This window comes from Pseudochaenichthys georgianus, chromosome 11 (assembly GCF_902827115.2).
Source record: "Pseudochaenichthys georgianus chromosome 11, fPseGeo1.2, whole genome shotgun sequence".
NCBI lineage: Eukaryota > Metazoa > Chordata > Actinopteri > Perciformes > Channichthyidae > Pseudochaenichthys > Pseudochaenichthys georgianus.
In genome coordinates, this window is record NC_047513.1 from 14,036,091 (window position 1) to 14,053,000 (window position 16,910).

Sequence of the window (16,910 nt, forward strand, 5' to 3'; positions counted from 1 at the left end):
ATGGGCAGTCTCTACTGCACCTTTGATGGCCATGACTACACCTTCACTGGCAACTGCACCTACACCTTTGCAAAGAACAGCCATGTTGATGAGACCCTCCCGGCCTTCGAGGTGGCGACCAAGAACCTGAACGAGGGCAGTGTGCAGGTCCCATCGGTGGAGACGGTCACTGTCAATGTTTACGGGATCAACATCGAGATAGTTCGCAATGAATATGGCATTGTTCGGGTGAGACAGTCAAAGATTTCATGTTTCTTGTGTTGGCATTTTGTGAGAGCTGATGATCTTTGTATTTTTAATGATATTGGTTCCATATGTTTTATAACAGTAGAGGTCATCTCTTTGTTATATTGGCATTTCAGGGGTTTTAGCAACACATGATGGGTGTTAAGTTGGCAGGTTAAAGTATTTTTTTTTTTAAATCCATATTTGTAAATGTTTTCTCCAGTAGTGCAAATTAAAAAAATAAAAAATGCTGAAAGGACTTTGGAAAAGCTTAAACATGACATTTTCTTGTTTGATAATAAACCAAAGGGTCATTTCCCAGGTAACAAATGTAACATCTAAATCATTTATTCAATTAGGAGACCCTTTTGGTCAATTTACACACGGCATCTATTGCACGTCTGTCCGTCCTGGGAGAGGGATCCCTCCTCTGTTGCTCTCCCCGAGGTTTCTCCCATTTTTCTCTTTAAACTGGGTTTTCTCCGGAAGTTTTTCCTTGTACGATGTGAGGGTCTAAGGACAGAGGGTGTCGTATTGTCATACTGATATTCTGTACAAACTGTGAAGTCCACTGAGACAAATGTAACATTTGTGATATTGGGCTATATAAATAAACATTGATTGATTGATTGATTGATTCAATGATACAAAAAATAATGTTGGTATGTTGAGGAAAGTGATTTCATGGCTGTAGTCCTCTAAGCAGCAACTATTATTTGCCTTGACCGCCTTTCCACTTAATGACTGCCTTTCAATTTACAATTGCATAAACAAAAAAAACAAAAATAAATCATGTGCGATGTGGACTGACCAATTGTTCTTTCTATTTGTTCAATTGAAATATGCTTTTATTTTCAGGTGAACTATCACAAATGGCTTCTCCCGGTCAACTTGAACAACGGCCAGGTTAAGCTTTCCTTGAAAGGTCTGTATGTCGTCATGGAGACAGACTTTGGCCTGATCGTGCAGTACGACTGGGACCAGTACCTCGTCGTCACACTGCCAGGGAGTTTTTCCGGCAGTGTGTGTGGCCTGTGTGGCAACTTTAACAACAAAAAGGAAGATGACCTCACAACTCCCAGCGGTTCTGAGGCAAGCAGCATGTCAGAGCTGGGACAGAGCTGGATGGTTCCCGGTACCGATGCAAATTGCCAAAACGGTTGTGGCGACGATTGTGCCAGCTGCCCTCTCGGTTATGTTCAGAAGTTAGAGAAACACATCTTCTGTAGCGCCCTTATACAAAATTATCAAGAACTTCTAGGTTGTCTACCTGACATTGACTCCAACCTCCTGAAAAGTAACTGCATGCTGGACCTCTGTAGGGGGGAAACTGTGAACACATATCTCTGCACCACTCTGCAAGGCTTCGCTGACGTCTGTCAGAGGGCTGGGGCCAAAGTAGGCTCCAGCTGGAGGACATCCACTCAATGCCGTAAGTAATCCGAAGTATAAAGACCATACTGTAAATAAATATTAATAAAATAGCTAGATATTTTACTCAGGTTGGCATACTTGCTTTTCTAAATTGGTATTTTCCTTAACTTGTCACTTTTTAATTGAATTCAATTTAATTTAATATGGAAGTATCCTTAGTTACCACTAAGATTGATTTTCATTAAAAAAAAACATGAAACAAGGCTACAACTAACCATTTTTTATTATTATTGATTAATCTGACAAGAGTAATTGTTTGGTCTATTAAATGTTAAATTATGAAAAATATCCATTCAAGTTTACCAAGTGACAGTCATATACATATTGATTATATTGAGAGTATAAGTGTGGCATTAGTAACTTCAAAGCATCTGAATACTTCTTCCAAGACTGATACAATGTGAATAATTGAATTTAAGGGGAGGACCTTTCTTCTCTTTGTCCACACAGCTACACCCAAGTGCCCAGAAAACAGCAACTATGAGTTCTGTGGGAATGGCTGTCCTGCTACATGTGCAGACCTTAACCCTCCTACAAAATGCAACTTCACTTGTGTGGAGACGTGTGTCTGTAAGGAGGGCTTTGTGCTAAGTGGCACCAAGTGTGTTCCCAAGGATCAGTGCGGCTGCGCATACGAGGGTCTCTATGTGGAGGCAGGAGCCTCCTTCTGGGGGGATGAGACCTGCACCAAACGCATCACATGCTCCACCGGTGGAAGTCTGTCCTCCAGTGAGACTAGCTGTCCCGCCGGGCAGCAGTGCCGAGTGGTGGAGGGGATCAGAGGCTGCAATCCTGTCAACGAGGCCACCTGCATGGTATCTGGGGACCCACATTTTGTGACCTTTGATGGGGAGCGCTTCAACTTCCAAGGCACTTGTTCATATGAGATGGCTGGAGTCTCCTCGAATCAAACCGACATGGAACATTTTAGTGTCATTTTGCAGAATAATGGTCAGGATAAGAAGATTGGATCCGTTGTCAAGTTGGTTGAGGTCCAAGTGAACGGGAACACCATCATCATTAGCAAAGATGACCCTGGCGCTGTTGTGGTAACATATTTTCCAAAGATATATGCTTGTAGGGCTACAACTGATTGTTTATGTATTCACAATCAATAATTTTCATTGCATTAATGGCGGTTCAAAACCCACAGATATTTTCAGTTTTATTCCAATTACTTTATGAAACTTTTCCTTTGTCATTGTGTCTTTTAAGGTCAATGGTTTGCGCTCCAACCTCCCAATGACGCTGAACAGCAATAAGCTCCATCTTTATATGAGTGGATGGTTTGCCGTAATCGAGATGGACTCCGGAGTGAAGGTGTACTACGACTGGAACAGTGTAGCATTCGTTACCGTTCCCAGTACATACATGGGTGCAATGCAAGGCCTTTGTGGCAATTACAACCTCAACCCCAAAGACGACATGCAGATGAAAGATGGCAAACAAGCAACCTCTTCTGAGGAGTTGGGTCAAAGCTGGAAAGTCGCCACGATCCCCGGCTGTGTAGACGGATGCAGCGGTCCCTGTCCCGGCTGCAACTCAACTCAGAAAGACACCTACAACAGCAACAGTTACTGTGGCCTCATCAGCGACCCTGCAGGCCCCTTCAGAGACTGCCAGGCCAAGGTGGACCCTGCCGGTTTCCTCAACGACTGCGTATATGATGTCTGTCTTTACCAGGGAGGTCAGAACATGCAGTGCAAGACTTTGACCGCTTACACAGCCGCCTGTCAGCTGCAAGGTGCCACAGTGTACTCCTGGAGGTCCGCTGAATTCTGTGGTAAGGACATGAACTATTTATCATGCCATATTCTTGTGATTATCATGCTGCTAAGTTCATTCTGATCCCGCAATCTTCCTAGCTGCCCAGTGTCCATCAAAAAGCCAGTATGAGCTCTGTAGCAGCGGCTGTCCCCGATCTTGTCAGAAGGACTGTGGAACTCAGTGTATGGAAGGATGTGTTTGTGATGAGGGTTACCTGATGAGTGGAGTTGAATGTGTGCCTGCCAACCAGTGTGGGTGCACATATGAGGGACAATACTACCAGCAAGGACAGGTCTTCTACCCTGACGTCCTTTGCCAGAACGAATGCACCTGCAACGGCACAGTAAGGATGACATGAACGGAGAGTGTATGAAGGAGTTATATGTAATTAGTATATAAAGATCTGTTTAGGGATAATTTTTCTGTTCATTTTAACACATGACAATGATGAAGCGGTTTGTCTTTCATAATAGGTGACGTGTAAGCAGTCTTCTTGTGGTCAATTTGAGACGTGTGGGGTGAATAATTATGTGCGATCATGTCAGCCATCGAAAAAAGGACTGTGTACCATCTCTGGTGATCCACATTACAACACCTTTGACAACACCACATATAACTTCCAAGGCACCTGCAGATACATCGCAGCTGAAGGATGCCACCTTAACGGCACCGAGCTCACCCCCTTCTCTGTGGCAGTGGAGAATGAGAAGTGGTATGGTTTGTCATTCAATCCCAAGGTGTCTGTGACCAAACTTGTAGCGGTAGAAGTTTACGGAACCGTTTTGATGCTTTGCAAGAACGACATTAACATGGTTTGGGTATGTAACTAATATCATCATTGCAGAGTCCTCGATCGATTTAATATACATAAAATGTATCAAATTTCGATGTGAAAATAATTTTACAATGTACACAGAGTGGTTCAAAGTGATGAACCTACAGAGAATTACCACTTGAATCTGCAGCTCCTTTTTATGCTGTAGTGTTCTTTTGGTCGTAGGAGGCAGCTCTAAAAAACAAAACGCTGTTCATTAGCTCCTTACCATGAAACAGCAGACTGTCGGTGAACATGGTGGCGCACTTAGTGCTAAAGAGGGAAATATTTCTCAGAGGAGTTTGTAGAAACCAAAAACAGAGATAAGAAAAAGAGAATATTGGACTTCCTCAAGTGACCAGAGACTGCAAATGAATGATAATAAAGCCCAATGACTGCCATATGTGTAAATATGCTTAGTAACAACTTTACCATATCAATTTAAAAGTTGATGTAATGTATATGCATTGTTCAGAACTTGTTACCACTGCCCATAACTCGTAAAGCAATCTTTATTGCAAACCTCAATTGAGCGAGAGAGCTATGCAAATGAAAACAACATAATAGCAGACATTCCAGCAAATGTGGCAAAATAGTAGGAAGTATGGATAATTCAAGCAAATGATTTAATCTCTGCAGGTAAATGGGATCCTTACTCACCTTCCACTGAACCTCAACAACGGTGCAGTGAAGGTTTATCAGGAGGGGCAAAATGACATCATAGTGACCGACTTTGGCCTGAGGGTGACGTATGATCTGGTGTATCACGTCACAATCACTGTCCCTGGAACCTACAGTGGCAGAACCTGCGGTCTTTGTGGCAATTTCAACAACGACAAAGCAGATGAGTTCCAACTGCAAGACGGAACAATTACCAAAGATATTCAGAGCTTCGGAGCAGTTTGGAAAGTGCCCGTGATTGGAGCCGTCTGTGAAGATGGCTGCATCGGCGACCAGTGCCCCGTATGTGATGAATCTAAAAAATCTGTGATAGAGGCAGAATGTGCAGTCATCAGCGACCCCAATGGTCCATTTGCGGCTTGCCAGGGTATTATCGATCCCTCCTCCTACTTCAGAGATTGTGTCTATGATGTTTGTATATCCAAAAATGATCCAATCATGCTGTGCCACAGTATTTCTGCATACATGTTAGACTGCCAAGACTTTGGCGCAAAGATTGGGAACTGGAGAAATGCTACTTTCTGCCGTGAGTCTGCTCTTTTTATTATTCCATGTACACTGATATATCCGTTTCTAACTCAACATTTGTTCAGCACATTTACTGTAAACAATCATTCCTAACTCCTTTTTTTTGGTACCAGCTTTACCATGCAGTCCTGGCAGCCATTATGACACTTGTGTACTGCCTTGTACCGCTTCATGTCCTGGTCTGGTTGACACCCTCACGTGCACCATGACTTGTGTGGAGGGCTGTGCCTGTGATAAAGACTTCTACTACAATGGAACTGGCTGTGTGCCCTCTGACCAGTGCAGCTGCTATTACAATGGCCACACTTACAAGGTGAAAAGATAATATAATTAATGATTATCAGAAAGATCTGATAACCTACAGCTGTGGTTTTAAATGTCCATTATTAATTAACCCGGATGTTATTCAGTTTATAAATAAAGCCTTTTTGTTTCTAACAAAGGTTTGTCACAAGGCTTATGGAGAAAAGCAAAATATGCTTCTTTCAATGTCTTATATTAATGCATCCATAAAAGCATTTTAAATATTGTATCTATATCTTGAAAAGTGCTAGCAGCATATAAAACAGGCTGGCGAACATTCAAACATTACCTTCTAAAGCATGACAGCATCGCCACCGCAATTTGCTAGCATGACTCAAAACTCTGTGGTGTGTGTCATTTAACATAAAGCCCATGTCCAAAATAAACTAGGTTGATTCTGAATTTGTGACATCTGTCTAAATCAAGTGTTTTGCAATGGCATCCCACCTCAGGTTAGGGTATGAAGTTTATCATGTATTACAATAATTATTTTAGAATTATCTTCCACACTGGGTGGTTCGATCTACATCCTTTAGGAGGTTGTTCTATCAAAATGTAACAAAGGCTGGATAATAAAGTGATATAATTTAACTTTAGGGCTAGTCATATCTATGCAACAACGACAGTCGCAAGTTTCTTCAGAGGGCAATGGTCTGTTGCTTGGAAACTTTAGCTCAGCTTTCTACATGTCCTTTCAACCATTTTAGCGATTTCCTAACCCTTTGTTTCGTTGCAGGTTGGAGAGACCGTTATAACTGATGATTGTCACAGGATGCACACCTGCCACGCCTCTGGAATAGTTGTGTCCAAAAACATGACATGTGACCCTGACCAGAGCTGTTTGGTCAAGGGAGGTGTGATGAGTTGCCAACTTCAGCACTGCTTTTTGGATGCCAATGGGACCCTCAATCAATTTAATGGTGAAGGTGGCACCATAACAGAGCCAGGATCCTATGAGATCATCCAGAACTGCGACGTCTCTCAGACAACACACTGGTTCAGGGTGGTGGTGAAGTTGGAGACGTGTACTCCGGGTGTCAACACGATTTTGGCCGTATATGTGTTCTTCAATGACATGATGATTTCAGTGAACAGCAAACATGACATATGGGTAAGTGTCTGTATCAAGAAATGACCTTATTATCACGTTTTAAAGTAATGTCTTCCTTTTAAGTTTTTTACTTTTGTTCACAGATAAATGGAAGGGAGCTGACTCAGACGCCTTTCACCAAGAGTGATGTAAACGTGGTGGTGTCTGACAATACAGTGATAATTGACAGCACTTCCACCATTCATGTTTCCTTTAGTTCGACTAATGAACTCGCCATTAGTGTCAGTGACGTAGTAGCAGACGTGTTATGTGGGGCATGTGGTATGATCAGGCCTACTATAATAGAACTCCTGGCACTGAACATTGGGAAGTGGAAGGCTCCTGACTTTCCCGGATGGTAAGTTACATAAAATACCTTAGCAAAAAAAGTATTTTTCTACCAAGAAAATCAGACATGACACTGCACATATGTAAATGTCACTTTGGAGAAATCTTGCAAATTAGATGATATTTACTTTTGTCATTATCACCATTTCCTATTGGACTATACTATATGCCGATGATATGATTATTATTTGTTTATATTTGTCTTCATTAGGGTCAACTAATTTGTCAACTGAACAATTTGACTAATTATTTTCTCCGTTTCTTTTTCAGTGATATTTAAATTACAGTCCAGCAAGATTTGTAAAAACTGTATCGATGAAAATCTTTCGGCGCTCAGCCGACGTCTTTGCTTTATTCAAATGGGAAAAATGGAGACCCGCATAATGATCGTCAAACATATAGATTTTTCTTTTTATCTCAAAGAACAACGCAGCACATTTGATTAACAGAGCAGATATGTATGTTGTATTGAGAAAATGTAATGTGGACTTTACATTTAAACACTGGGGTGAAAAATTACACCAGCTTCTACAGTCTCTATTATTTGTTCCTTATCCAATGTTAGATGTATATATCCGATGTTGCAATAGTAATTAAAGATACATGTAAAGATGTTTAAAGTGGTTATCACAAAAACATTGTAGTCATTAATGGAAAGAATTTGATTTCAAGTAGAACATCTTTTTAGGACCTCAGTGTCATAATTTAACATGGCGTCCTCAACAGCTCTGAGCTGAATGATAGGGGATAATTCTCATAATTTGTGGGATTGCCCAGTCACGAATTGTGGTAGAACATTAATATATGGATACAAAAGATAAAAGAAATAATGAATAGTGTAGTAAGAGGTTGCTCAAGGTGTAAATTAACTCAAAGGTTAAAACTGACACACAATGGATTATTTGACAGAGCACCTGCAAATGATAGTGATATCATTTCACACGCAGACCTCAAGGTGTTTGTTGTGTCAAAAAACCCAATGAAGTTTAAATTTGTTCTGAAATATAAAAGAAATGTGATTTCTAAAGACAACCATAATAAACACTGTTCATCAATGAAAATGTATATGGTGTCATTTCATTAACCAGAGGGCATTGTTTCTTTCGTATTGTTTATTACGTTATGTACATTTACATGCAAACTCCAATTATTTTCTGTAACTTTACAAAATAAATCAAGAGCCAGACCTCGATTCTGCGTTGAGCATGAAGTTTATTATGAAATTATATTACAAATCATTTCATTAAAAGCTTAAAAAGTATGATTAACACTTTACCATATTGGAAATAAAGCTTTCACTGCTAATTTATTGTTGAATTTTCTGCAGATGATGATACTGTTGCACTGATCTCTGGGTTTGGAGAAGAGGATATCTTCTTCATAACTCACTGCAAAAAGAAAACGAATACACTTTTTACAAATGTGTGGATCCACCAGAACTCACATTGTTACTGTATTCAGAAATATCTTTCATATGTGGATTGATTAATCTGTACAGTTTAATGATAATCCCAAAAATAAAAGGAATGTAAAAATGTAGTATTTTTATGACATTGAGTCCACTGTATCATACTCACCAGGTAGGGAAGTCCTGTGCAGAAAACGAGGCCATATACTCCTGTATCATAAACTGTGAGAAGCCCATGGTGTCTGTGAAGGCTATGAATCTGTCACATGCTCCACACAAGTTGTCCACTATGCTGGCACTCACAGTAACAATGAGCTCTTGGGAATTGCTGTAAAACAGCTGGAAGTGTGACATCTGCTCGATAATCACCGTTTTCTCATCACGTCTCACAAAGATATTATTTCCTGGCAGGCTGGGGTCATTAACCTTTTTACCATTGACCTGTAAACAGCATGAGATTTATATTGTTTATTTTGAATGAGAGGTTCAGATATCGGGGACATCTCGTATAAACGCAAATAGCATTTGACAATTTTCTAAATAGGATCACTCACTTTATTGAGGAGAGTTAGATGAGAAAATCAACCCAGCCTTATCTTTGTGTTTAATATGAGGCTGGAGCTAGGAGATGGTTAGCTTAGCATACCATAAAGACCTAAAACAGGAGGAATCATCTAGCCTGGTTCCGACAAAATGTTACTAAATCTGCCTACCAGCACCACGAAAGATCTTTAATTAAAACATTTAATCTAGTTTGTTAAGTCTGTATAAAGTGTGCTTGGACTATTAATTGGCAGCAGGGAGCTCTGATCTCTAAGTCTCTGCTACCTCAAAGATACAAACAGCCTCCAGAATGACCCTGCTCCAAACTGCACAAAACCCTGGTACCAATCTTTCTCATGTAATTCTCAACAGGAAAGCTAATTCCATCCATCCATCCATCTTCTCCCACTTATCCGTGGTCGGGTCGCGGGGGTAGCAGTTCCAGCAGAGAGCCCCAAACTTTCTTTTCCCTTGCGACATCAACCAGCTCTGACTGGGGGGTCCCAAGGCGCTCCCAGGCCAGCGAAGAGATATAATCCCTCCACCTGGTCCTAGGTCTACCCCTTGGTCTCTTCCCAGCTGGACATGCCTGGAACACCTCCCTAGGGAGGCGCCCAGGTGGCATCCTAACTAGGTGCCCGAACCACCTCAACTGGCTCCTTTCGACGCAAAGGAGGAGCGGCTCAACTCCGAGTCCCTCCCTGATGACCGAACTTCTCACCTTATCCCTAAGGGAGACACCAGCCACCTGGTGGAGAAAACCCATCTCGGCCGCTAATTCCCTAATCATTTTTGAAACATTTAGAAATACCAACCCAGGTCTCCTGTCTGTCAGTGACGGTGATACTCAGCTCATTGAAGAAGACATAAACGGCGACCACGCTCTTCACTCCGGTCAGAGGGCTGACCAAACAAGGCATTTTTAACCTGATCAGTGTGGGCTATATTGAGCTATTGAGCCTGATTCATCCCTGTTTAACATCAGCTACCACACACGTGTTTCTTATTTAAGACCAATTCAGACCAATGTGACAGGTGCTTAGCTTAGTGTAGAGACATCTAACAGGCGTAAACTACCATTTCTGGCAATGTCTGCCTGGAAAGCAGGTATTAAACCTTAAGACATACAGTTTTCTTTGGAAACTTCACAGTGGGATACCTTACCTTGTAGGTACGTCCATTATGGTAACAACTACATTCGTCCAGGGCAACGCAGCCTGTCCCATTGAAGTAGTGTCCTTCATTACAGGCGCAGCCTTCAGCACAAGTGGCGGGGCAGCTGATGGTGTCAGTGAGACCGGGACACGGAGAGCCACAGGTTTCAGAGCAGATCTGGTAGTGACTGTTTGCAGGACATGTAATAGCTACAAAAGAAAGCATTTAGGATTAACTGAAGCCACAAAAGCATGACAGTAAATTAATGGTGTGTAAAGAGAAAACTAGACAACTTTTTAAGATTTTTAAATCTCTTTTCTTGGACTCAAGGCTAGTTTTACAAATATAAAACCTCAATGGATTAGAAAATCATGTTATAAAGAGTTACATTTTACCTTGTTGCAAAGTGATGGTCTATGCTAACCTTTAGTATATGAGTTTCATTTATCATACAGTCAGCCGTACTCACGGCAGAAATCAGGCATCCTCCAGTTGTCAATCTTTACTCCGATGGTCTGACAGTCAGTCACGTACGCTGAGATACTGTTGCAGAGAACGTATTTGCGTCCCTGAGACATACAGACGTCATAGACACAATCTCTGTAGTAAGACTCAGGATTTATTTGTCTGTGGCAGGCAGCAAAGGGACCAGTAGGATTTGTGATACTTTCACAATCTTTCTCAAAGATTTTTTTTAGTGTGGCGTCACATTTAGGGCACTGGTCTCCACTGCAGCCATCCTCGCAGACAGGGCCGGACTGGGACAATAAGTCAAGCCGGGAATTATACACCCTGCCAGGCCACTACCAGTTTTATTTTGTACCATTTTCCTGGATTTATTTGTCAATATTTACAGCATTGCTGCCCATAGTGATAGCCCTAAACTTGAAATCTACTACCCCAGAATAAACATATGGACATGGGTTACTATTTAAAAAAAATGTGCAAATCTATTTAGGAACCTATCCATGTGAACATTTTTTTTTTTAAATGTTGGACTTAAATGCATCAATGTGGTGCATTTTGAGGGGGAAACAAAGAGACTCCATATAAAACAGAACTGGATACATTTAAATAATCATAAGAACATGGCAATCACCAATAACATACCATATCCAATATGAAAAAACATTGAAACTTGTTTATTTGTTTTTGGTTCATTTATAGTTGCGAGTGTGTCTGGGCTCCTGAATCAGCCTCTCCTGTCTCCCCCTCTCCCCCCTGCTCCTCTTTGAGGCAGCAGCAAAGACTAGTTTTAGCTCTCAACAAGTTTTTAAAGTGTATCTTGCCTTTTTTCACCTCGTTAACATTTTGTATTATTATTCATGCATATTTTACTAATCACTCCCCCCTCAAATGTAAATATGTGTTTACCGTTTGAGACCCACAGAGAACTTAGACTAAGTTAACTATCTAAACACTCAGTCCTTTACCTCACCTGAGTTGTAGTTATCAGTCTCTCAGTCTGACAGGAGAGGACTCTCCTCCACCTTGTTGACAGCTCATTATATCCGTTAGCGCCGCTAGCTAGCACCAGATGCTAACAACAACAATACACGTAACCGGTGCACGCGCTTTCTCTCTCGCTCGCTCGCACCACACATACACACCCTCCCCAGCTTGAATGACACACAGAGACCAATCGAGGGCATTAGTGTATGATCTGTATGAAAGTGGCCATGTCGGCAGGCCACATCATGTGCGCATGCGCTGCAGTGGCGCTGTCTTCAAAGGTCCCTTCATCACCTTGCTGCTCTCCACCATGCAAATGGCATCTAGTCCTAAATAAGGTAACTATTACAGGTGACTTTTGTAAATGTTAGATGTTACATATAGCCTATATTGCAGCTAAACTACAACAATGCAGTTTATAGCTTTGACATTACCTGTTATGAATATAATATATATGCCTATAGTTTTGTGGTAACGTTCACGGGTTAGAGTTAGAGCAACTCACAGCAGCAGTATGCCTACACTATTGTCATTAGTGGCGTGAACGTTACCACAAAACTATAGGCATATATATTATAGTTCATAACAGGTAATGTCAAAGCTATGAACTGCATTGTTGTAGTTTAGCTGCAATATAGGCTATATGTAACATCTAACATTTACAAAAGTCACCTGTTATAGTTACCTTACTAGATAGATGCTGTTTGCATGGTGGAGAGCAGCAAGGTGATGAAGGGACCTTTAAAGACAGCGCCACTGCAGCGCATGCGCACTTCTTATCTCATAATTATTACTTTTTATCTCATTATTTCGACTTTCTTATCTCATAATTATGACTTTCTATCTCATTATTTCGACTTTCTTATCTCATAATTATGACTTTTTATCTCATTGTTATGACTTTCTTATCTCATAATTATGACTTTTTATCTCATTGTTATGACTTTTTATCTCATAATTTCGACTTTCTTATCTCATAATTATGACTTTTCATGGGGATTTTATTTTTTTCAATTGGCGGAAATGGGCTTCCATACAATACATAGCCTACCCTACATTAAAAAAAAAATCCTCAGGCCAGCAGGCCACTTAACAGGCCTGGCCATCGGGAAACCTCCCGGTCCTCCCGATGGCCAGTCCGGGCCTGCTCGCAGACCACCCCCTGCACAGCCACCTTCCATGCTGATCCAAAGGTCTGGAGGTCCTTGGTAATTTTTCCGTCGGGTAGTTCTAACGCATCTGGCTCGCTGTCATTAAAATTGCCACAGTCACAGGTTTTGCCCTTGTAGTTGCCAGGAACAGTGACAGTGACTTTGTAGATCATATCGTAAGTCACTTTCAGTCCGAAGTCAGTTACAATAGCATAGTTAAAGCCCTCTTGGAAGAGGGCCCTCATCATTGAGGTTAAGAGGAATGGTTAACAAGGTGCCATTCACCTGAAGAGGACAAAAAAAGGATCAGCTGTGTTATTTTATAGGTTTCGTTTGAGCAAATTATGTTGTTATTGAGAAATAAGTATACTTTATTTTATTTTTAAAAGTCTGTAATTAATCAATAGGACAAAACATTCTTCAACACATACCATGATCGTTCTGAGTTGATTCATTCGGAGGACTAGAGTGGTGTCATACTCGTACACCTTCACAGCAACACGCTTGGCCACAGCCACATTTGGCGTATCTGTCATTGTCCATTTCTCATTCTCTACAACCACAGAGAAGGCTTTGAGCCGTGAGCCCTCCAGGTGGCACGATCTAGCTGCGGTGTAGGTGCAGGTGCCTTGGAAGTTAAAGGTGTGGTTGGTAAAGGTGTTGTAATGTGGATCACCTGCGATTTGGCACGTTCCATTTCCCACTGGATGGCATGATCCAACATTGTTGGTCAGCACACAAGTCTCAAACAGCCCACAAGAGTGTTTCTCATGAAGCATCTAGAGATATGTTTAGATCAGCTATAAGGTGAAATGTTTTGAATAGCTACATTCTTATTGGAAAAAACCCACTGCCTAACCCCCAGCAACATACGTTCAATGTTATGTAGCATATAAACAGCTCTTATATGCTATCCTTTTAACTACAAGTCCCCAGACATAATTACATTACATGTCGATTTCTTTTTTTTAAGATGGTCAATATAGTTTGCTGATCGCCATAAAACCACCTTCATTCAAACTAAACCTCAACAAAATAAATACCTATTTAAAAAAAGGATATAAAGCTTACCGTGCCATTTTCACTGCAGGTGAACATTTGTTGACAATCTGATGACAGAAAACTCTGTCCCCGCTTATAGGTTTTGCCTTTGTACAGGCAGCCACACTGGTCAGAAGGCACACACTTGTAATCACTGAGTAGGAAGCCATCTTTGCACTTCCATCCCTCTTGCAGGTAGAAGGAGCTAACCTGTTGTTACAGGTTGCATGGCAAACATTGCCACAGTGTTTATATTGACTGTTGGTTGGGAATTTCATTTTAGATGTGGGACAGAAGTCTGGTGCCCTCCACTGGGACACATTGACTCCTCTGCTTTGGCATTCAATGGTGTAACGGCAGAGATGGCTACACCAGGAGCCTTCTTTGCCATTGTAAAGGCACACATCATACACACAACTCTGAAAAACTCTTTCAGGATCTATGGTGCCTTGGCATCCGCTGAAGGGGCCTTTGGGATTTCGTATTAAACCGTAGTATCTATCCGTCTCATATTTGTCTTTCTGGGTGATGTCACAGCTGGGACAATCCTTGCTGTTCTTGCAGCCATCTACACAGCCAGAAAATTTGACCTCCACCAGCTTTGCACCAGAGTCCACTCTTTTACCATAGGCCTCATTCTGCACATAAACTTCAAAATGTGGCAGGGAAGGATCTTTCGAGCAGACCCCAGCCAGCTGATACACACAGTTGCCATGGAAGCTGTAATCATGCCCATCAAAGGTCTCGTAGTGAGGGCCACCAATCATGCTGCACTCAGCGAAAGTAATTGGGTCACATCCGATGAGGTCGTCAACCACCTTGCACTCATACCCCTTAGGACAACCTGGTTTCTCACAATCCACGTTCTTGGTAGTGCCGTTGCACGTGCACCTCTCTGTACAGTGGTCATCAGTGAAGACAGAAGCTCCAGCCTCTATGTAGAGGCTCTTGTCATGGTACAAGCAGCCACACTGGGCTTTACTGACACACTCTGTGCCGCTGAGCAGGAAGCCCTCGTCACAGACACATGTCTCCACCCAGCTTTTGTTGCACTTTGCGGCTGCATCTGGGTTTTCACAGGTGGAAGGGCAGGCCTTTCCGCAAAACTCATAATGACTGTTCTCCGGGCATGCATCATGTTAACATCACAGATTGTGGGTGAAACCGAAAAAATACGAGATTTGTCAAATACTATGGTTACTTACGGCAATGGGCGAAGTGCCTCCAGTCGTGAATTTTCACGCCGGCCCTCTGACAGGCATCGGCATACACCTGCAAGGTGTTACACAGGAAGTCCTTGAACCCATCACTCATGCACATATCAAACAAACAGATCTCATGAAGGACTTTAGGGTCAATGACAGCATTACAGTCACTGAGCGGTCCATCCATAGCGTGGCTGAGAATACCGCAGAACATCCTGGAAGTGATGCTGTGAAAAAAGCTGTCATCATCACAATTTTCACACTTGCCCGAGCATTCGTCTTGACAATGAGCATCATCTGTCACATTAGGAACTCTCCAGCTCTTTCCCAGGGATGCTACATTGCTGCTCTGTGAGCCAGAAGGAGTCACCAAGTTATCCTCCTTTTTGCTGTTGAAGTTCCCACACAGGCCACACATCTTGCCGGACAAACTGCCCGGCACTGTGATGACAAGATACTGCTTCCAGTCATACTGCACGGTCAAGCCAAAGTCTGTCTCAACAACGACAGACATGCTGCTCTGTGATAACTTCAATTTCCCATTTCCCAGATTGATGGGGAGATTCCACAATGTGTGGTCCATCTAAAACATATTGAGAGACATAGTTTAATTCAATAAGTGATATTTTTTCACAGACTCCTTGAGTAATGACAGTAGTCGTGTTTATTTAAAGACTGTACTCACCCTGACAAGGCCAAACTCTGAGCGCACAATGGTCACACTGTACCCATACACCTTAATGATCACCTTGCCAACAAACGTACCTTTAAACCATCAAGTTTGTCATTCTTAGCATCAACCTCAAAGGCTGGGTGGTCCTCATCAACTTGGCAGTTCTTGGCCATCATGTAGGTGCAGCTGCCCATGAAGTTGTAGTAGTTGCTGTCAAATGTGCGGTAGTGAGGATCTCCCATAGCCCAGCAGGTTCCCTCTTTAATGGCTGTTTTTTGACACATGTTGATGAGTTTTTTTCTTTCATCTGGCACACCTCATCTTCGAAACATTTTGTGGTACTGCAGTCATGTCTCTCTGAAAAATTAGAAGACAAATTAAATAGGGGTCGACCGATTATCGGCCAGGCCGATTATCGGGGCCGATATTCATCATTTGACCGATTATCGGTATCGGCCTTTTTTTTATAAAATTGCCGATAACACTTTGGCTCTGATGCGGCCGTTTCTCTGTCTGCAGTCACCACTCTCTGTACACGAGCAATGTCCCGCCCACAGCGCTATCTGATAGGCTATTACTGAAGTGTCAATCAACACTGAAGATTTTCCGGGCGGGAGCCAGCCATAGAGGCGGGACCTTCTCAGATTACAGGCAGGTGCGAAGAACGCAGACACAGAAAGAGGCAAGCAGCAGCGCTGAGCGGCAGAGACATACATGTGTTTCGAAGGTAAATCAGTTGAAAGCCGAAGTTCAATAAACATCCCAATCCCCTATGCTGAAGTTGCAAAAACAGCACGATCTATTGATCTAATTCTATCAGCTTCCCAGTTACACAGGGACGGGGGAAGTCAGTCAGCGTGCAGCGTCTTGCAGCGGAACTGTGGTGCGGAGGGGGGGCTGCGAGTGAAGCCTCGCAGTTTTTCAGGTTGATATGTGAAGCTCATTAGCTAGCCAACATGTATTTAGCAAATGTTTAGCAAAATATTAGAAGTGAGGCTACTAGTCTAACGTTAGGTCTACTGCAATAGCCTCACTTTTAATAGTTTGCAAAACATTAGCTAGCATAGTGTTTTGCAGTTGCTAGCAGCTTAT

At 42.1% G+C, this 16,910-nt stretch overlaps 3 protein-coding genes across 3 annotated transcripts; 2 read left to right on the forward strand and 1 right to left on the reverse strand.

Annotated features, from left to right (window-relative positions):
- On the forward strand, positions 1 to 5,331 carry LOC139434807 (IgGFc-binding protein-like). Its single transcript, XM_071204758.1, has 9 exons — positions 1 to 228; positions 1,084 to 1,360; positions 1,487 to 1,657; positions 2,110 to 2,708; positions 2,875 to 3,442; positions 3,525 to 3,769; positions 3,972 to 4,244; positions 4,880 to 5,203; positions 5,317 to 5,331. Exons 1-9 carry the CDS (start codon positions 1 to 3, stop codon positions 5,329 to 5,331), a joined length of 2,700 nt encoding a protein of 899 aa, XP_071060859.1.
- A 21-nt stretch (positions 5,332 to 5,352) lies between these two features.
- Positions 5,353 to 8,187, forward strand: LOC117455622 (alpha-tectorin-like). The gene is made up of 5 exons (XM_034095191.2): positions 5,353 to 5,447; positions 5,563 to 5,762; positions 6,489 to 6,863; positions 6,947 to 7,200; positions 7,461 to 8,187. The coding sequence occupies exons 1-5, from the start codon at positions 5,360 to 5,362 to the stop codon at positions 7,468 to 7,470; spliced, it is 927 nt and encodes a 308-aa protein (XP_033951082.2). The 5' UTR covers positions 5,353 to 5,359; the 3' UTR covers positions 7,471 to 8,187.
- Positions 8,188 to 8,471: 284 nt separating this feature from the next.
- On the reverse strand, positions 8,472 to 11,785 carry LOC117454873 (von Willebrand factor-like). The gene is made up of 5 exons (XM_071204733.1): positions 11,735 to 11,785; positions 10,766 to 10,865; positions 10,306 to 10,505; positions 8,768 to 9,039; positions 8,472 to 8,578 (listed from the first exon to the last, which is right to left on the reverse strand). The coding sequence occupies exons 2-5, from the start codon at positions 10,779 to 10,781 to the stop codon at positions 8,569 to 8,571; spliced, it is 498 nt and encodes a 165-aa protein (XP_071060834.1). The 5' UTR covers positions 10,782 to 10,865; positions 11,735 to 11,785; the 3' UTR covers positions 8,472 to 8,568.
- Positions 11,786 to 16,910: the final 5,125 nt, after the last annotated feature.